Source organism: Triticum aestivum, chromosome 3B (genome assembly GCF_018294505.1).
Source record: "Triticum aestivum cultivar Chinese Spring chromosome 3B, IWGSC CS RefSeq v2.1, whole genome shotgun sequence".
NCBI lineage: Eukaryota > Viridiplantae > Streptophyta > Magnoliopsida > Poales > Poaceae > Triticum > Triticum aestivum.
In genome coordinates this window covers 840,853,244-840,874,542 of record NC_057801.1, presented here as the reverse complement: position 1 = coordinate 840,874,542, position 21,299 = coordinate 840,853,244, and the positions used below count along the sequence as shown (strand labels likewise).

The window sequence follows — 21,299 nt, the reverse complement described above, 5'->3', positions numbered from 1 at the left end:
ATGCTAAATGTAGCTCAGACCAAAATTTATTATATGCCGGTAGACACAAGATTTAATTCCCAGTGCGTGCTTGTTAGAACCAATATCATTAAAAAATGTTTTTTTTTTTGCGGGTAAGAAAAAAAATGAAATTTCAGCACGCCCGACCCCTGTCAATAATATGAGAAAGGAAGAGTTTCTTTCCGAGGGTAGAAGGAAAGATTTGGCAAAGAACTAGCTTGCTCTAGTTTATCACCCACTTTTGCAGCAAAATCGTCGTTGATATTATGACATAAATAGTCAGAGACATATACTGTATTTAATACTCACTGGTAGAAAAAGAGGCTTCCGTCCAGCCCCATTAGTCGCGAAACTGTAGGAACCGCGACTAATGAAGTCTTTAGTCGCGGTTCGGCAGACGAACCGCGACCAAAGGCCTGGGCCCAGGGCGCTCCGTGGCCAGCTGGTGCACGTGAGGGGCTTTAGTCGCGGTTGGCCAGGCCAACCGCGACTAAAGGTGCCCAAAGGCCTTTAGTCGCGGTTGGCCAGGCCAACCGCGACTAAAGCTCCTCCCCTATATATACCAGTTCAGCACGCTCACTTAGCCATTTGGTGCCACTTCTCTTCACAAGCTTCACAAGGGGGTGTAGGTTTGCTTTTGGTTCCTCTTATGCACACAAGGTGTTTGATGAAATGCCCTAAGAGGGTGAAACAAACATGATATGAAGTGTTGGAGCCACACTTGAGGTTCCTCATTTATTTTTTCCTCCTCGATCGCGGTTAGCAACTTGAACCTTTCATGCATGTGTGTCATTGATAAAATATGCATGTGTGCAGTTCATTGTTTAATTTATATTGTTTGTAGCTAGTTAGTTTAACAAATGCATGATGGTTAATTATATATTTTATATTATAATAATGCAGATGAATCGGCAATGGATGTACGGTAACCGACTCTCCGGTGAGTTCACTACGGGTTTGAAAGATTTCCTCGTAGTGGCTAATGCGAACAAGCAGGGGGGTTTTGTTATCTGTCCATGTGTTATCTGTAAGAATCAGAAGGGTTACTCTTCCTCAAGAGATGTTCACATGCATCTGCTTCGGCACGGTTTCATGCCAAGCTATAATTGTTGGACCAAGCATGGAGAAAGAGGGGTTATAATGGAAGAAGATGAAGAAGGGGATGATTTCATCGATGAAAGCTATCTTGCTCATTTCGGTGATACTTTCATGGAGGATGCTAAAGGTGAAGGGGAAGGTGAAGAAGAGGCACGTGATGATCCCGTTGATGATCTTGGTCGGACCATTGCTGATGCACGGAGACGCTGCGAAACTGAAAAGGAGAGGGAGAATTTGGATCGCATGTTAGAGGATCACAGAAAGGCGCTGTACCCCGGATGCGATGATGGTCTGAAAAAGCTGGGCTGCACACTGGATTTGCTGAAATGGAAGGCAGAGGCAGGTGTAGCTGACTCGGCATTTGAAAACTTGCTGAAAATGTTGAAGAATATGTTTCCAAAGGATAACGAGTTGCCCGCCAGTACGTACGAAGCAAAGAAGGTTGTCTGCCCTCTAGGTTTAGAGGTTCTGAAGATACATGCATGCATCAACGACTGCATCCTCTACCGCAGTGAATACGAGAATTTGAATGAATGCCCGGTATGCACTGCATTGCGTTATAAGATCAGAGGCGATGACCCTGGTGACGATGTTGAGGGCCAGAAACCCAGGAAGAGGGTTCCCGCCAAGGTGATGTGGTATGCTCCTATAATACCACGGTTGAAACGTCTGTTCAGGAACAAAGAGCATGCCAAGTTGTTGCGATGGCACAAAGAGGACCGTAAGTCGGACGGGGAGTTGAGACACACCGCAGATGGAACGCAATGGAGAAAGATCGACAGATGGTTCAAAGATTTTGCAGCTGACGCAAGGAACATAAGATTTGCTCTAAGTACGGATGGCATGAATCCTTTTGGCGAGCAGAGCTCCAGCCATAGCACCTGGCCCGTGACTCTATGCATCTACAACCTTCCTCCTTGGTTGTGCATGAAGCGGAAGTTCATTATGATGCCAGTGCTCATCCAAGGTCCGAAGCAACCCGGCAACGACATCGATGTGTACCTAAGGCCATTAGTTGATGAACTTTTACAGCTGTGGGGTGGTGTCCGTGTGTGGGATGAGCACAAACAAGAGGAATTTGACCTACGAGCGTTGCTTTTCGTAACCATCAACGATTGGCCTGCTCTTAGTAACCTTTCGGGACTGTCAAATAAGGGATACAATGCATGCACGCACTGCTTACATGAGACTGAAAGTGTACATTTGCCAAATTGTAAGAAGAACGTGTACCTTGGGCATCGTCGATTTCTTCCGAAAATTCATCCAGTAAGAAAGAAAGGCAAGCATTACAACGGCAAGGCAGATCACCGGCCGAAGCCTGCGGAACGCACTGGTGCTGAGGTATTTGATATGGTCAAGGATTTGAAAGTCATCTTTGGAAAGGGTCCTGGCGGACAATCAGTTCCGAAGGGAGCTGACGGGCACGCAGCCATGTGGAAGAAGAAATCTATATTCTGGGAGCTAGAATATTGGAAAGTCCTAGATGTCCGCTCTGCAATCGACGTGATGCACGTTACGAAGAATATTTGCGTGAACCTCCTAAGCTTCTTGGGCGTGTATGGGAAGACAAATGATACAAAGGAAGCACGACAGGACCAGCAACGTTTGAAAGACCCTGATGACCGGCATCCGGAATGGTTTCAAGGTCGTGCCAGCTACGCTCTGACCAAAGAAGAGAAGGTCATCTTTTTTGAATGCCTGAGCAGTATGAAGGTCCCGTCTGGATTCTCGTCCAATATAAAGGGAATAATAAACATGGCGGAGAAAAAGTTCCAAAACCTGAAGTCTCACGACTGCCACGTGATTATGACGCAATTGCTTCCGATTGCTTTGAGGGGGCTCCTGCCAGAAAATGTTCGAGTAGCCATTGTGAAGCTATGTGCATTCCTCAATGCAATCTCTCAGAAGGTAATCAATCCAGAAGTTCTACCACGGTTACAGAACGATGTGATCCAATGTCTTGTCAGTTTCGAGTTGGTGTTCCCGCCATCCTTCTTCAATATTATGACGCACCTCCTGGTTCACCTAGTCGAAGAGATTTTCGTTCTCGGTCCTGTATTTCTACACAATATGTTCCCCTTCGAGAGGTTCATGGGAGTATTAAAGAAATATGTTCGTAACCGTGCTAGGCCAGAAGGAAGCATCGCCAAGGGCTATGTAAATGAGGAGGTAATTGAGTTTTGTGTTGACTTTGTTCCTGACCTTAAGCCGATTGGTCTTCCTCGATCGCGGCACGAGGGGAGACTAAGTGGAAAAGGCACGATCGGAAGGAAATCAACGATATGTATGGACGGCCATTCTCTGACTGAAGCACACCACACTGTACTGACCAATTCCAGCTTGGTGGCTCCGTACTTTGAGAAACACAAGAATATTTTACGCTCGGACAACCCGGGGAAGCCTGAATCCTGGATTAGGAAGGCCCACATGGAGACTTTCGGCAGTTGGTTGAGAAAACATTTAATGAATGACAATGATGTTGTAGATCAGCTGTACATGTTGGCCAAGACACCATCTTCGACTATAACGACTTTCCAAGGGTACGAGATAAATGGGAATACATTTTACACGATCGCCCAAGATAAAAAGAGCACCAACCAAAACAGTGGTGTCCGCTTTGATGCAGCAACCGAGAATGGGCAAAAGGTCACATATTATGGTTACATAGAGGAGATATGGGAACTTGACTATGGACCCTCCTTTAAGGTCCCTTTGTTCCGGTGCAAATGGTTCAAGCTAACAGGAGGTGGGGTAAAGGTGGACCAGCAATACGGAATGACAATGGTGGATTTCAACAATCTTGGTTACCTTGACGAACCATTCGTCCTAGCGAAAGATGTCGCTCAGGTTTTCTATGTGAAGGACATGAGTAGCAAACCGAGGAAACGGAAAGATAAGAAAACGATCAGTGCATCATGCGATGATCCAAAGCGCCACGGTGGTGGTGGTGGCGGTGGCGGCGGTGGTGGTGGTGGTGGTGGTGGCGGTTCACCTACACCTCCGTCACGTCAGCCGACGCCGCCCCCCAGTCCACAACGTCCGGCGGGTGATCAGCCGCCGCCCCCCAGTCCTCGTCCGGCGGGTGATCAGACGCCGCCCCCCAATCCACCTCCGGCAAAGAAGCAGAAGCAGTCCTGGATTATTAACCCGGACCCTTATGTACCTAAGACCACAAAGGTACCGGAGCCATCACTGAAGCCTCTCCCCACAAGGTCTTGGGAACGTAGTGCCGAGGAAGTCGACGCGGCCGCGGCTGCTGATTTGGAGAAATGGAAGGCGGACTGCAAGAAGAAAACAGAGCCCGAGCCCAAGCCAGTATTTTCTGATGAGCAAAAGAAGTGGGCTAAGTCATTTTTGAGCACACCGTCCCAAGCCGCGAAGAATCTGCCTAACGACTATGCACGTGAACTTCGCAGGCAGGCACTCATGTTCAAGGAGAACAAAGAGCGGGAGAAGGCCGAAAGTAAAAAAAGCGGGAAACAAGTTGCCCAGCTCGGGGAACAAAGTAAACAATCGATTGCCCCGCTTATAGTGGAAGCCTTCTGTCCGGATGCCCCCGAGATCATACAAGCTGCGGCAGCACAGGGATTGACTGTAACGAGTGCCAGAGAACAAGCGGCCAACTTAGGTATTACTCTTCGTGAACTGTTAGGCCTTGATGAGGCGCCAGTGAAGGAGGTAGTAATTACATATGTCAAGAATGTGCCTCTCGTCGAGCCTGCGCAGGAAAAGGATCTACCTCCACAAATGAAAGGTCTGCTGAAATGGTACAAGGGTTACATAAAAAATAAAAACGCCAAAGAATATATTTATGCGGAAGTTAGACATGAGCATCACTTCAAACATTACTATGTACAAATTGAACTGAGTGAATTGTTCCAGCTTTTCAATCTGCGCGAGCTCGATAAATCTATCATCAGTTGCTACGTTCTGTAAGTGATTTATTAATTTCTACCCCATCTCGTTCATATTGCCTGCACTATATATATGTCCTAACTATATTGTTGTGTCCGCTATTATACATGCAGAATGAAGATTAAGGAATGCAGAGTAAGGAACATCCATGATGTTGGGTTCATTGACCCACACATCGTTAATGGACATGTGTTGGAGCGTTACCCCGCCGACGTGGAGGCAGACCTGTGGCAGTTTCTTACAAAGCAGGAACTCAAAAGTGATATTCTATTTCCTTACCATTTTGAGTGAGTGTTTCTATCTTGAGCATATTCTCTTTTGTTTACTCCATGCATGGTATGTGGCCGGCTAATCGATGAGTTATGCATGACGTACTGTGCATGTATCGTGTCCGCAGGTTCCACTGGATTCTGCTAGTAATTAAAGTTAACACCTCAGAATGTCTCGTCCACGACTCTGTGAATATGGATCCAAAGCTTTGGGGCGGCATGAGAAGAATGCTGCAGAAGTAATTATTTCATTCATTTGCGCTCTATATCGATCGGCCTATTTCGTTCATTTCCTAATATCAAGTAACTAATTAATAACTCTCTTGTTCATTTAATTTTCTTTGCCTCGTAGGGTTTGGAGACGGTTCGTAGATACAAAGGTCGGTGAATTCAAAAAAGAGCTAGAATTCAAAATGTTAAAGGCTAAGAATGCTGGGGATATTCAGCCACCGGAGACCAATCTATGTGGATACTATGTCTGTGAGATGATCCGGAGATACACCTCTGAGCGGGTTCCGAGTGATACCAATGCTCAGAGGAATAACCTCCGGTGGATGCTTAGTCCAGAAGCTCGCTTCCGACCACTTCAAGAGGAACTAGCTGGATGGTTCAGCAGGGAAGTCCTCCATCCTAAAGGAGAACACTATTACGAGGACGTAGAACTTTATATGCATTAAATCATGTATGGAAACTTGTTCAAAATTGTATATGGTCATCCGATGATATTGAATATATATTGTATATTCCTCTTGAATTCTTTTTGGTTCTAATTTCAAATTTATTTGAAATTGTACATTCATATGCATGTATGTAGTACCGTAGAATATATGAAACTCCTTCAAAATTAAAATAAAGCACAAAAGAAATAAAACAATACAAATTAAACAGAAAACAGGTTTAAGGGGGGGGGGGGGCTAAAACCCTAAACCTGCGGCGGCCTTTAGTCGCGGTTGGCCAGAAGAACCGCGACTAAAGGTCCTCCGCCCCGACGGCCACCTGGCGCCCACGTGGACGGGCCTTTAGTCGCGGTTCTTAAGCAACCGCGACTAAAGGGGGGGGGGCCTTTAGTCGCGCCCGTTCGGTCGCGGTTGCGCAACCGCGACTAATGGCAGTTGCGAACCGCGACCAAAGGCCCTTTTTCCACCAGTGACTCCCTCCGTCTCATAATATATGAGTGTCTTTTTACCCTAGTGTAGTGTCCAAAACGCTCTTATATTATGGGACAAAGGGAGTCCAGCACAAGTATGTGATTCTCAATAAGATGCCTACAAAAAATCAAAAAAACACTTGACCACAGGCACGCACATTCTATATAACTATTTATTCATGGAGAAACCCATACATTATTAGGGAGATAGATTCGTTGCTTGGAAAGCGATGCGCCACCCTTCCTCACCAACAAGGCGCTGTGTGCACTTGCTCAAGTGGAGCACAAGAAAGCTGTTGCTTTGCTCAAGAAAATGCATGGACTCAAGAAAAAAAGATGTTATAGCTATTAAGATCTGTTTTTTGTGATTGGCTGCTGACCAACTTTTCTGTTGTCAAAACCAAAGCCCGCATTGTGCTCGGCGATTTGTGATCCCTAAGTGCCGCTTTGACACCTAATGCCGTAGATTAATGGCGCTGGATCTTCTTATGCAAACACCGGTTTTGTCTGGCTCGCGTTAGTTAGTTAATGATATGGCTCTGGCAAATCTTGGATCTTAATAGCCTTACAAAACAGGGGTATATATATGATAATGTCTGATCAGCAGAGCGCTTTTGTCCCATGCACTAATGCGCAAGACAACTTTAAGCAGACCTTTTCTGTTAACAAGTAAAACAAGAATTAAACAAGATTGATCTTAAATATTGCATCATGTGTACTACTCTATACTCCACATACACAGATGAAAAGATGAAAGTAAAAGAAAAGCAAAGTTTCATGGCAAACTGCCCACATTTAGTTACAGTATGGAAAGAATTGGGATTCATGAGTGAGCTAGGCATAGTGCACCAGAGGAGACATACCCATCAGCAGGTTAGGCCTACCATAGGTGGTTATCACACACTGAACAACCAAGCCAACCCCTGGCCTAATTAGCACTGCAGTGCAACAGTCCCCCCCTTTTCATCTTGCTAATTTTATTTAAACATGGAGCCCCACATGACATCAGCCTACATGCATGCGACACATCATCGCCGTCAGATCTGATCTGAGTGAGCTTAGACTAATCAAAAAAATTACAACCAATTAAAAGGGAGGATAAGGGGAGCCAAATGTAGATCTGGATCACATACCACAGACAAGCCCAGCGTATCACATCACCTAGAGACCAGGCTAGAGTAATTAAGCAAATGGTGGCGCCCACTGAACATACATACATACATACATACAGTAATACTGTGAAGCAGGAGTTAACAACTGGGTCTGGGTGAGCACGCACTTAACTTGAAAGTAGCACTAATCAGAACCAAAACTTGTTGGAGCAGTTTTAGCAGTTAAAAATGGGAGCTTTTTCGTTACTGCAACTGCTCCTTGCATCTACTGCCCCTGATTCTGAACATTTTGATGCGACCGGAAGGAAAAAGCAGGGGAGCGGTTCGGGCGGGCGGAGCGGAGAACCGGAGGGGGGGATGGGGGAGTGGGTGTGGACGGTGGTGGTATAAAGGAGGAAGGAAGGAACCGGCGAGAGGATAGCCGAGGGTTTAAGCGACAGACCCAGTTGTCGGGGAGGAAGCAGTTCGTTCCGCCGATCCACGACGGAAACCGCAAGGGTACGTGCCTACCCGATGCATCCATCCATCCATCCATCCATCCATGCCGCCGCTGGAGATCCGGCTAGAGCAGCGGGGAAGCCCCGAGATTTCTGCCGTTTCTTCTCTCTCTTTTTCGCCGGTCGTCTTCTCCCAGCGGGGTTCTTCTTCCCGGATCCTCCCCTGGTCCGGTTGGCGCGGGCCGGGGGGGCGCCGTCCTTCGGGGTTCCGCCGGATTTGGGCGGGCTCGGCGGGATTCGGTTTGTGCCCGGATTCGGCGAGAGCCGGTCGAATTATGCTCCGCGATTTGGTTTTCTGGGGCCCGATTCCCTCCCTCCCGGCCATGGCCGGCGGGCGCTTGCTTCTTAACCCCGCCGGATTCGCTCGGCCCCGTTGTTGCGTGCCGATGCGGGCACACACATCGGTTCTTGCCATTTCAGACTTTTTCCCCCCGAGTTGAATTTCACGGTGTTCTTGGATGTTCCGTGTTCGTCTCTCCGATTCTTCCCAGTCGCCGCAATAGATTGCCGCCGCTCTCCTCAATCGGGACTCTGCTCAGGCTCCCCCCTTGTTCGATGCGGCTGGGATTTATGGGGGTTTTCCCGATTCAGAATTCGGTTCTTCCGATGCAGTTTTTTATTTCTGGATCTGCACAACGACTTGCCTTGCCTTTTGATTCAGAATTTGGCTTCCTTGGTGCGCCTCCGTGCATAATAAACATAATCTTTTTGTTTCAATTCATGGGCAGATTTGTGCTTGCTCTGCCTTTGATTTCTAAGTAGTATTTGTTTTGCAGAAACCGATGAAAAGGATTCCTGGGCAGGTGCTCATAATCAATCTTGGGTGACTCGTTTCAGATGCTCCTTGGAGGTGATCTCACTCCCCTATAAAACCTCCACCGCTTTCTTCCCCTACTATGGCTATGGCTATGGCAACTCCTCCTCCTCCATCAATCCACCCGGCTTCAGGTTGCCCTGCCCTGTTGGCATACATACATACATACACAAAACATGTTATACAGTATTATTATCGCTTTACTGGGATTCGACGAAAGGCGAAATTTGATATTTCCGCTCATTCCAGAATTGTTTGTTAGTCTCTTTGCTCTGGTTGGGGCCAAGCAGTTCCAGCTTTGCTGTTTGAGCAATCATTAGCTGGAATCCTCACTCAATTCGATACGTTTGTTGCAGATAAAGCTTATATATGTGCCCGATTGCCGCCTGCGAAAGCCGTCCTTTGGAGTGAGATCAAGACATGGTGGTGCGGAAGAGGCTGGATTATGGATCTCGCGGCCACCAGGTTCCCGCCATGCCGCGCGTCCCAAGCTCTGCTCGGGTACATACGCATTCGATACCCTGTACTACCTGCCATGAACCCCCGCAATTTGCGTGTTGGATATTATGTATTAACGACCGGTGGTGATTCAGGGGAAACGCTCGGCCAGGAGGAAGAAAGACGAGATGTCCCCGTTTGATTTGCTCGCGACCGTCGCAGGAACCCTGTTAGTGGATCATGAGAATTCATCTAATGCTCCTGGCATCAATGCAGCAGCAGCTTTGACCTATGCCAGAAAAAGGAAATCAGTTAAAGCTGAAAAGTGTGATGATGTTCCGCCGCTCAAAAGCATGGCCGTGGAGAACTGTATAGCGGGTTCTGGTGGTGTGTGTGCCTCTCCTAGGCAACCTAACATCTGCTTGGCAGAAAACTCGTCGACACGAAATGGTACTGACCCAGTATTAGAGTCACTAACCGTGAAACCAAACATGTTGGTTAGGGACTCGGTGTTTAGTTGTACAAAGTCATGTAACCGTGCCCATGGTGTTGGCGGAATTCCAGAGTGTGGATCTTCACGGTCGCTAGAGGCTACTAATCAAGTGCAGGTGCAGCGACCTCTGGACGGTGACACCACAGCCTTGTACAGTTTGGTTAGCTCTGTGGATTTGGATGGCAGGCCTCCTGCATTGGTTAGCTCTGACAGTAGCTCAGGAGTGCCTTTGTGCATCCATGACAAGGACCGCAACACCTCCCACTTGTGCCATGCTGAAGCGAGGCATGCTGCAGATAGAGATGATGACGAAAATTCTTCCGGGTGCACTCATCCATGCACCGCCGGAAATAATAAAAGCTATATGCCACAGTATGCAGGCAATAGCAGGATAAGGAAAATGTTCGCCTCCAAGATAAGGAAGGCAGCTCGTAATAAGATGTGTGGAGAGATGTCCAATAAAGGTATGGCAATCCTCATCACAAAGTTAACCTTTCGCTTCTCCACAGGCTTCGTAGTTGCCACATTTTTCCACCACCATTATTATGGGACTAACTAAATATCACAGGAATTGGACTAAATACGGGCTATTGTTTTTTTTTTTGTTCAACTAGGTAGCAAGCTAAATTTATGTGGAAAAAAGATATCCACCACACGCCAAAGAGTACAAAGAGCAATGTTCAAGAGACAAAAGCCAGTGCGCCGTCATTTTACACCATCTTCTGCTAAAGGGATTCTAACTGAAGGTATGCTGCGTCACCAATTCACGTTTACCTCGTACGGTGATACGATTGGTACATTGCACAGAGTCATTGAAACTTGCCTTCTATATGCCATCTGATAGCCTCAATCCTTATTTTGGTATACTTCCTAAAAGAAAATGCCGCTTGCCATTTCAGCTAGCGGGGCATCATTTTCTGTGGAAGGTCAAAATCCATTATGTGGATCTGAGGACTACAATGGTATATTTTTTGGATATAATAGATTCATTACATACTTCGTCAGCAAGAGAGAGCTTATCATATATCTATTTTCTCCTTTTCCAGTTAAGCTAAGGATCAAGTCATTCACCATCCCGGAACTGTTCATCGAGATCCCTGAAAATGCAACAGTTGGTTCATTGAAGGTAAATGCTATACCGGCTTCTAGAAGTAAACTGGTTGGTGGTATTGCATTGCGAACTGTGATTGGTGAAATCTGCAACAGTTCTTCTTTGAACTCTGTTTTGTACTCTGTTCTCCATAGTTCTGTACATAATTAAGGAATGCACAAGTTACTTTCTGTAATTGCTGAGTCGATTTCTAAATTTAAGCAACAGAACAAATTCATTACACAGTGAAATTCGTCCCCTCATGACAGTTTTAATTGTTCCCCGTTAATATTCTTCACTTTCTCTACAGAGAACTGTAATGGACGTTGTTACTAGTATAATTGAAAGTGGCCTCCGGGTCGGTGTGCTTCTCCAAGGAAAGAGTATTCAAGATGACAACAAGACACTTCGTCAAGCTAGAATTTGCCACGGAGAAAATCTAGAAAACATAGACTTCACACTGGAATGTGAAGCTGGGCAAAACTCTTCCCCCGGGGTCAGAATACCAGAGGAAATGGATTTTCATGGTGCAGATGCCATGAAACCATTAGCCATGTAAGGCATAATGAAGTTGTTTCTTGTGTCTTTATATGCTAGTTTTGGTTTAGGAAGACAATTGTCAAGATGCATCTGACAGTTTCTATATTATGTACGCTCTGGAGCATAAACCAAATCTGAAGACCATTGATTGGTGTGGTATTCCATGGTTTGCAGGGTGAAGTGTGAAGAGCCTTTTTCTGAGGCCAAGGCCGGTTATAACAGCCAGCAGCGCGTGCAGGCTTCTCCACACCGTGTTCAGAGCGAGCATGGTTCTGTTCATTCCCTTTTCGAAACGACCGCTCACGAAGCATCTGCTAGCTCACAAGCCATTGTTCCGGTTGCGTCTCCAAGCTCAGAGGCTCTAGCCATTGTGCCTGTTTGCAAGTCGAAGCGGCCGGCTATTGGGCAAAGGCGCATAAGGAGGCCCTTCTCCTTGCCTGAGGTGGAGGCGCTAGTGGAAGCCGTCGAACAGCTTGGAACAGGAAGGTTCGTGCCCAAATGTTTTCTCTCTATTGAGTATTGACACAAGGTCATTGCCGCAAACATGTTCTCATATGTCGGCCCCTTGGTCTGCTTTGTTCAGGTGGAGGGACGTTAAAATGCTCGCGTTCGACAATACTGATCATAGGACCTATGTCGATCTCAAGGTAATTCAGTAACCACAGCCTAAAAACGGCTGCTATTGCATTGCATTGCTTTTAAAAAAAAATTCTTTCTGTTTAACATAGATTGTGAACAATTAGGATTTTTAAATGTGCTAAAATGTGTGAATGAACCAGGACAAGTGGAAGACCCTGGTGCACACGGCGAGCATATCCCCGCAGCAGAGGCGGGGCGAGCCGGTGCCGCAGGGGCTGCTCGACCGCGTGCTAGCGGCGCAGGCCTACTGGTCCCAGCAGCAGCAGCAGGTGATATCAGGCAAGGCTTCAGGACAGGGCTGCTCCTCCAGCTGCTGAAGGAACACATCTTGCCTTGCCTGCATAGAGAGGAAAAAAACTGATACTCTGTAAAAAAAATGTTTAAAGGAGGTTGACTAATTTTCTGTATTTATTCCAAAACTCACAGGTCATTTTATTTTCCTCTTCTTCTTCTTCTCTGTTTGCTGCTCAGGCCAGGCGCTCTCTTTCCTCTGTCGGTTAATAAGAGAACCTAAACGCCTGGTCTCGACGGCCCCTTTGTAAATGATTTTATAAACTGTTTGGAATGTTTCAATATTTACCAGATGTTCATATAAAAACAGTTCACAATTCCAATTCTTGCACATTTTCTCATTAAATTAATTATTATCACTGTCTTGCATTGATGCTCTTTTTTCTTGATAGAAATTGTATTATTTTTTTCCTTCGGAAAGATTGGATTATTATTTTTCCTTGAGTGGATGGACTTGGTAATTTCTACTAGTACATTTTCTTAGGAAATGGTAGTTGCTAGTAAAAAACTAAAATTAAGAGGAGTTTTTTTGTGAGAAAAAATGTGTTATACTGTCCCAACTATTTTTTTTTGGAGCGAGGGCTATATTTTTGTTGCTGAGGCCAGGCTGAACTAGCTAGCCCAGTAGAGGAGGCCCATTAGCCCAACAACACCCAGCAGTTACCAGTCCTCTGCCCTCTCTCCCGAGCCGGCGGCGGCGCATGGGCGGGAGCCTCGCCCAGCTGCTCCTCTCATGCCTCGCCGGCGACCGCCTCCGCCGCGTCCTCCCGCCGGCGCACGCCGTCGCCGTCGTCTCGGGCCTCCTCCCGGACCTCTTCCTCGCCAACCTCCTCCTACGCGGCTACTCCAAGCTCGGCCGCCTCGGGGACGCCCGCGCCCTGTTCGACGGTATGCCGAGCCGGAACCTCGTCTCCTGGGGCTCCGCCATCTCCATGTACGCGCAGCACGGCCGCGAGGACGACGCGCTCGCCCTCTTCGCCGCCTTCCGGGGCGCCGGCGGCGAGCCGCCCAACGAGTTCCTGCTCGCCAGCGCCCTCAGGGCCTGCGCGCAGTCGAGGGCGGCCCGCTTCGGCGAGCAGGTGCACGGCGTCACCGCCAAGCTCGGCCTGGACGCCAACGTCTTCGTCGGGACCGCGCTGGTCAACCTGTACGCCAAGGCTGGCCGCATCGACGCGGCGATGTCGGTCTTCGACGCCCTCCCGGTGAGGAACCCGGTCACCTGGACCGCGGTGATCACGGGGTACTCTCAGGCTGGGCAGGCCAGGGTTGCATTGGAGCTGTTTGGGAAGATGGGGCTCGACGGCGTCCGGCCCGACCGGTTTGTGCTGGCGAGCGCCGCCAGCGCCTGCTCTGCGCTTGGGTTTGTAGAGGGCGGCAGGCAGATACACGCCTACGCGTACCGGACAGCGGCGGAGTCAGATGCGTCGGTGACCAACGCGCTGATCGATCTGTACTGTAAGTGCTCCAGGCTCTCGTTGGCTCGCCGGCTGTTTGATTCCATGGAGAACCGCAATCTTGTGTCGTGGACGACGATGATCGCTGGCTACATGCAGAATTCGCTCGATGCTGAAGCCATGTCCATGTTCTGGCAGCTGAGCCGGGCTGGGTTGCAGCCGGATGTTTTCGCCTGCACAAGCATCTTGAACTCGTGTGGCTCTTCGGCAGCGGTATGGCAAGGAAGGCAGGTACATGCCCACGCCATAAAGGCTGATCTAGAGTCCGATGAATATGTCAAGAATGCTCTGATTGACATGTATGCTAAATGCGAGCATCTAGCAGAAGCGAGAGCAGTATTCGAAGCCTTGGCAGAAGATGATGCGATTTCTTACAATGCAATGATCGAAGGATACGCAAGGCTGGGTGACCTTACAGGAGCAGTCGAAATATTCAGTAAGATGAGATATTGCTCACTAAAGCCAAGCCTACTGACATTTGTTTCGCTGCTTGGGGTGTCGTCGTCTCGGTCTGACCTTGAACTGAGCAAGCAGATTCACAGTCTCATCGTCAAATCAGGAACTTCGTTGGACCTATATGCAGGGAGTGCTCTGATCGATGTCTATTCAAAGTTTTCCCTTGTGGACGATGCCAAAGTTGTGTTCAGCCTGATGCACAACAGGGACATGGTAATCTGGAATGCTATGATTTTTGGCCTTGCGCAGAATGAGCGAGGGGAAGAGGCTGTGAAGCTCTTTACCCAGCTTCGCGTCTCCGGGCTAACACCTAATGAGTTCACGTTTGTTGCACTGGTGACTGTGGCAAGTGCTCTGGCAAGCATGTCTCATGGACAGCAGTTCCATGCCCAGATCATCAAAGAAGGTGCAGACAGTGACCCCCATGTTTCAAATGCTCTCATGGACATGTATGCAAAGTGTGGCTTCATCGAAGAAGGACGGCAGTTGTTTGAGTCAACATCGGGAAAGGACGTCATCTGTTGGAACTCGATGATTTCGACATATGCGCAGCACGGTCATGCCGAGGAAGCTCTTCGTGCTTTTGGGATGATGGGAGGGGCTGGAGTAGAGCCGAACTATGTGACATTTGTCGCTGTGTTGTCAGCATGTGCTCATGGAGGCCTTGTGGATGAAGGCTTACAGTATTTTAACTCCATGAACACCAAATACACGGTTGAACCGGGCACCGAGCACTATGCTTCTGTGGTCAACCTTTTTGGTCGTGCAGGCAAACTGCATGCTGCCAAGGAGTTTATCGAAAGGATGCCGATTGAACCAGCTGCGGTTGTTTGGAGGAGCTTGCTGAGTGCCTGCCATCTGTTTGGTAATGTTGAAATCGGGACGTATGCCGCTGAAATGGCACTCTTGGCGGATCCTATGGACAGTGGCCCCTCTGTTCTTATGTCGAATATTTATGCCTCTAAAGGACTGTGGTCTGATGCACAGAAGTTGAGACAGGGGATGGACTGTGCTGGCGTTGTGAAGGAAGCAGGATATAGCTGGTGAAGGAGAGGACGAGAACACACAGAGGCAGAAGTGATACAACAGCTTGTCCAATGACTGACTATCTGGCTAGGTACTACTTACTGAAAGAGACCAGAGTTGGAATGACTTGATCAGGTCAAATGCAAAATTTCCGACCGCGCATGTTCACTGTGGGCTTGACAAATGCACCCAGGCACTGCACATAGCCATGCTTAACTCTGATTTGAAGGTTCAGTGTTGTTAGCTACTCATGAGGTAACAAGAATACAATATTTTCCTTGCAGTAATTTGAACCTTCTTGTTTCTAAGAGAAAAAGGGAAACTTGAATCTTCTGTACAGGAAAATGATTTTTCATTGGATAATATTAACTACTGCTTAACTAGCCAATAATACTGGAACATTAGCGTGCTCTGATTCAGGTGAACTTGTTCCTGAAAAAGTGTATTAGAAGTTGCTATTTATCTATCTAATAAGATAAAGGCGCGCTGGAGGGTACCACATGGTCCTTTTCTACTAGACTGCGGCTCCAGCGAGGTCGAGTGCCACGTCGTCTGAGCCAGCATGCTCACAGAGTTCATCCTTGATGGCGATGGCTGGATGGACTTTGGCGATGTCAGCCTCGTCGACGGCTACTACATGCCCCTGCCATGTCGATCACAATAAGCGCTGCCCCCTGTGAGCTCTGCTCCAGTTACGAGGACACCATCTCCACGTTCGCTTGCAACCACACCAACTACAGCATGACCTTCTGCCCACATTCCAATCCAAACAGGTACTTTCTTAAATAATTTCGTGACAAGTAGAGTCCTTCATCATCATGCTGTAAATCTCATTCAACTCAACGGGTATCTTTTCTGAGCTAGACACACAAAAAAGAGAGAATTTGATTTGGAATGTAAAATGGGGAAGGAGAGGGGAAGAGAGAAAATTAGTTTTCAGCAAAGAAAATAATCTTTGATTGAGTTGCTCTTTCTTGGATCTCCGCCTTGTATGTTGGTCTTGACTAGAAAGCCGCAGTTGTATAATTGGAATCTGGAAAAGCAAGACCACATCATAGAAGTGCTCATGATCATGCGTTTGTTGGTCTAACTCGTCATTTGAGGGCAGTGACAATCGATAAAAAAAAAATACTCTTTTGTGTTAGACTTCACCTATATTGCCACAACATAACACTGAAACTGTGGTGCATATGGAGATTTTGCTTGAGGTTCAGTATATTGCTGGCATGTATTCTTGGCTGTACTGACGATAGAAGCTGCTCGCAGATTATGTAATATGATAAGCCCCTCAGCAGCGTAGCAAGGTGAAAAAAAACACACCACATGTTGTTTCTGGAATTGTTGTACAGTTTGCTGTATTTTTTTACCTGTTCATGATCTGTTAGCAGACCTGTCCTGCAATTTTTGTGTGTTCATACCTGCTATCCATTCGACAGTCAGTGTGGTTATACTGTATATTTACGTACCACTGCAGGAAAAGCGAGGAGAAACTTGCAGAAAAAGTGAAGAATAGATTGAGCATTTATGTTCAGTGAAACAGAAAGGAATTTCTTTTTGTGGGTGAAACAAAAAAGAATCTATCCAGCTTGCTGCGGCTGAGTTGTGTAAATTTTCTAATGCAGGTCTGCATCCATGACAATCCTTTCATCACACTTTTACGTGTTTCTTTCTCTCAGCTGCAACTGCTGTGCCAATTTTTTCCTCAAAAAAAAAAAAAGAAATAGAAATTGACTGCCTTCGGATGCCTTATCTGCTTTTACTCCAACCCAGTAGCTCTGTTTGACCCTTTTGTCACTGTGTATTCCCCATATGAATCAAACTTTGAGATTTCCCTCTTTCTTTCTTTATGTTCATAACCCTCACTTTGGTTGACTCTTTTTTTCTTCTGATTTTGTATACCTGAAGCATATGGGGATTGATATGCTGAGTACGAGTGGTTACATGTATTCAGACAACTGGACAAGGAGCATGGGAAGAAAGCTATAATTTTCGGTCTTCTGCCTATAGCTGAATGGTTCAGAAGCAAAGTCCATTTTGTGCCATCTGTAGCTGCCCTGGGGTCTGCCCTTTTGGCTGCAGTGAGTTCTTTCACTCTTCTTGGATTGGCATCTGTAGCTATTTCTTGGGTGGTCACTTGGTAATTACAAGTTAACCTCGCCTTGTACTGCATTATCTGTTAATTGTATACATAGTATTTTGCTCTGTTCGGGTTAATTACTCATACAGTAGATGCATTTCTAGCGAGTTAGTTTATGCAGCAGCTGTGACCTATGCTCCCAACTCCCTATGGTAATCTACTGTGGTTCCTTGGCTGGTGTTCCAAAACTATGTGGTGTGCTTATATATACTGTCGCTTTTCTGTTCTTTTTTTTTACCAGCAACTGTAGTTTTTAGCTATCAATTAAATGTCACTAAACTTAGACATTATGATAAGACATCAGTTTTCATGAAAGAAATGAAAACGCATCAGCCGTCTTTAGTAGCGTAACTTAAATGGGGCGTTTAGACAAGCCTTAACTCCAAACGTTAATATTTTCTATAACTGCCGTGTGAATGTCAACAAGCTTTTCCTATATATATGAACCATGGAGCATTTGATGGTCATACACTCGTCAGTCTCACATTACCTCCGTCCTCAGCAATGATGGCCAAGTATATGAGGAACAGTGTCCAAGGGTTTGTGATACTTTGTGTAATTCTAGTGGTGTGTTTTGCCCATCTTGGATACACATATGGTAATTAACAAATGAAAGTTCGTTTTGTTATTGACTGTATCGGGTTTTCTTAACCAGAAAACAAAATTCTAGGTGCACATATATATGCTATACACCTTTTTTCTTTTGTAAGTTGAGAGGATAAAGTCTTTTAATTCCTTCTCTTATGCATGCTAGGTGAAGGCATAAGCAACAAGTAGATCAACAGGAAGATGAAAGTAAGCCACGTAGTCCGACCCCCTTGTTACAAGGACGTGCACCAGGTCCTAGGCCAGCCATTCTGCTGTCAAAAGGATAAGCTGTGCTTGCAAAATCTCGGAGAATGCTTCATAAACTGCCCGTGCAAGATTAACTGCCTGCCATCAGTAGCAACACAGCACCACATGATACCAACATCTAAACGCGCATAGACTGTATTAATCCTATGTTCTTGCTAATAATGAAACTAAAATTGTAAGCCAGTACATCACTTTATGTTGATGTCATGCAAACTGACAAAGAAACCTACACCATCATGTCATGAGTACTTCTATAAAAGATGCCTGTGAGATTGTACCTTTGCAGTTTGACACTGCCGGAGCGCAATCTAGACAACAATGTGTCTAAGAATGAAGGCAATAAAGAATGAAAGTACTAATTATGCTGTGCATCCTAAAATTGCGGTTAAGCATTTCAACAATGAAAAAATAGCGAGGCCCTCAAAATATGCCATATTGGTCCTGCTGGCATGAGACATATATACTTCCATCAATTGAAGGCATAGATGGTGCTATTGGATCTTAAAAGGATAGAAAAATCTTTCTTTTGACAGGAACATATCTCTTGCGTGTTGTTCTTATCTGGTGCCTCCTATAGATCACAATAATTATACCAGTCGCCGGCTTCATCGACATCGATAAATAACAAAATAAAGTTACTCCCTCCGTCTAGGTGTGTAAGTCATCTTAACTCTTTACTACATCGGCTGAATCAGTGAAGAGTTAAGGTCCAGATTTCTGGATGCAAAATACTCGGCAATTTCTCGGTTAAACATCAGCAAAGTATATCACATGGAGCAGTTTTCAAGGGCAAGCAAGCCGCTGGGTCGCCATCGCATGGATGCAGCGCTGCGGTTGCTTGGTCTCCCTCACATGTGGGTGCAGCACCGGGTCGCGGAGGTCACCGCCGATCGTGGGCATCACCATGGCCGTCCGGTCGTTCGTTGTGCTGGGTCGTGGTTGCGTTGGGCGCTGCCGCTGCCGCTGCCTCTGAGTCGCTGTCGCTAGGGGAGCCGCGCCGCAATCAGTCGCCGTGGCCTCCAGGTCGCCCTCGCTGCTGGAGAAAAAGTAGGAAGGGGATAGTTCCCAAATGTTTCGCTTCAGCTAATTATTGTTTTTTTTTGGGAAAACTGTGGTTAAGTGGCTGGTGGGAATCCCAGCTCTGGTCTGTACCATACGCTCGCGATCCGAATGCCTACGAGGATAGTATTTCAAATTTTCATTGAATTGACATTTTCACTAGATACTTCGGCAACGTTGAGATGACCCTCCAAAACAAGACATTCAGGCGCCAATTTGTACAACGGTAAAGGTGTTAAGTACAATTAATGTTATATGACCTTATGTTATGTAAAGTGCCAACTCCGCATATTTCCTTTTCCATGCCTTTCGAAACAAATAAAATTCAGGTACATTATACCACATGTTGGTAAGAGTACATAGATTTTGACCTGGTATTTGGTATCAGTTGTCTAAACTTCTTGCTTCCTACCAAAATATATCAGACCTTCATCATGCTCCCACAAGAAAAGAGCTACTCATTGAATCTTTTCCATCCATCTATAAGGAGTAAATTGCACAAAACCACCACTTTAAAGGCAAGGTTTGCGAAAACCACTACAATACATTTTTTTTTTGCAGAAAACACCATGTCTTCAGTAATCTTTTTGCAAAAACCACTGATTGGCGGATTACAGTCGTTTGAGCGCGTTTATGACAGATGGGTTCCTGTTTTTGCTTACGTGGCGTAATGGTTTGGGTTTAAAGCAAAAAAGTCCCTCAACTTTTTCCCCCATGCAGCCCAGACCCTCCCCATGGGCTCCGCAGCCGACTAGCATGCCCGACGCTCCCTACGCAGGACGTGGGCCGCCGCCTCTACCTCCACGGCCGCAGCCGTTGCCTCCCACAGCAGGACACAAGCCGCCACTGCCTCCCTCCGCAGGATGCAGGCCACCACCGCTCCCTCCCCAGGATGCAGGTCGCCGGCGTCGTCGCCCGTCACCGGATCCGGTCAAATCGGCCTCCAACGTCCCCAGACCAGCTCGCGCCCGCATCCCGGCCCGTGAGCGTCGCCTCTGCTCCGCGCCGGCTCCGCGTCCCGCGCCGTCCGGCTTGCCGCTGCCGCCTCCTGCACGCCGGCTCCACCCGGGCCGAGCCCCTTGTCCGCGCCCTTCGCAGGCGTCCGCCTGCCCGCGTGACCGGTTCCCCGGCCAGCCCGGCTCCGCCTCCGCGCGCCGCGCCCGCCGGGTGCGCCCGTGGCCGCCTGCTCCACCGCCGGCTGCCGGCTCCCTCCCGCGTCGCCCAGGCTCTGTCCGTGCGGCCGGCTTCGCCAGCGCCCGGCCGCCAGGTCGCCGCGCTCCTTTGCTTCGCCCTGGCCACATCCCGACCCCGGGTGGTCGAAGCGGGGGCTAATTGCTTTTTCGTTTTTGATTTAGGGGTGTCTATGTAAATTCTAGTGTCTAGTTTGTAATTTTAGATTAAAATCTACCTGGCACAAAAAGTCATGCCACGTAGGCAAAAAAACGGGCCCCACCTGTCATAAACTCACTTAACTGAGCCGATCCGCCGATCAGTGGTTTTTGCAAAAAGATTACTGAAGACATGGTGTTTTCTGCCAAAAAAATGTATTGTAGTGGTTTTCGCAAACCTTGCCTTCAAAGTGATGGTTTTGTGCAATTTACTCATCTATAAGACTACTGTCTGCCTACAAAAATGGCATATAACCTTGTTATATATATATGCCTTATATTCTTCTTTTCTCCTACTTTCTAGATATAAGTAGTACGTACATGATATCTCTTATAGACAGTTTAATGCGCTAATATCACAGTCTAGAGTAGCTGCAAATCTGGAGGGAAAATCCACAAGCCACCATGTGACCCACCCTGTGTGAAGTATCCTACCGAGATGATCCTCTTCACGTCATCATCATCATCGGTGATGGCTATCTTCGAGTCGTCTTCCTTGTAGCATGTCATGCTGCTGCTGCCGTTTGAGATTTTCAAGAATACCTTGTCACTAGGGAGGACGGTGTTTCTTCCTAACCAAC

At 47.1% G+C, this 21,299-nt stretch overlaps 2 protein-coding genes across 7 annotated transcripts; both read left to right on the top strand.

Annotated features, from left to right (window-relative positions):
* Positions 1 to 7,883: 7,883 nt before the first annotated feature.
* Positions 7,884 to 12,666, top strand: LOC123072839 (telomere-binding protein 1). 4 transcript variants are annotated; one of them, XM_044496501.1, is made up of 11 exons: positions 7,884 to 8,039; positions 8,815 to 8,888; positions 9,209 to 9,353; positions 9,446 to 10,247; positions 10,398 to 10,529; positions 10,683 to 10,745; positions 10,830 to 10,909; positions 11,184 to 11,428; positions 11,588 to 11,899; positions 11,997 to 12,060; positions 12,193 to 12,666. In XM_044496501.1, the coding sequence occupies exons 3-11, from the start codon at positions 9,273 to 9,275 to the stop codon at positions 12,367 to 12,369; spliced, it is 1,956 nt and encodes a 651-aa protein (XP_044352436.1). In that variant the 5' UTR covers positions 7,884 to 8,039; positions 8,815 to 8,888; positions 9,209 to 9,272; the 3' UTR covers positions 12,370 to 12,666. The 4 variants fall into 4 exon arrangements, with proteins under 4 accessions (XP_044352436.1, XP_044352439.1, XP_044352437.1 ...); XM_044496502.1 differs by having other exon boundaries at positions 7,894 to 8,039; positions 8,815 to 8,986; XM_044496504.1 differs by lacking the exon at positions 10,683 to 10,745.
* A 277-nt stretch (positions 12,667 to 12,943) lies between these two features.
* Positions 12,944 to 18,686, top strand: LOC123072837 (pentatricopeptide repeat-containing protein At4g39530). 3 transcript variants are annotated; one of them, XM_044496499.1, is made up of 5 exons: positions 12,944 to 15,534; positions 15,685 to 16,052; positions 16,754 to 16,901; positions 17,185 to 17,357; positions 18,171 to 18,686. In XM_044496499.1, the coding sequence occupies exon 1, from the start codon at positions 13,045 to 13,047 to the stop codon at positions 15,298 to 15,300; it is 2,256 nt and encodes a 751-aa protein (XP_044352434.1). In that variant the 5' UTR covers positions 12,944 to 13,044; the 3' UTR covers positions 15,301 to 15,534; positions 15,685 to 16,052; positions 16,754 to 16,901; positions 17,185 to 17,357; positions 18,171 to 18,686. The 3 variants fall into 3 exon arrangements, with proteins under 3 accessions (XP_044352434.1, XP_044352433.1, XP_044352435.1); XM_044496498.1 differs by having other exon boundaries at positions 15,620 to 16,052; XM_044496500.1 differs by lacking the exon at positions 15,685 to 16,052 and having other exon boundaries at positions 18,171 to 18,685.
* Positions 18,687 to 21,299: the final 2,613 nt, after the last annotated feature.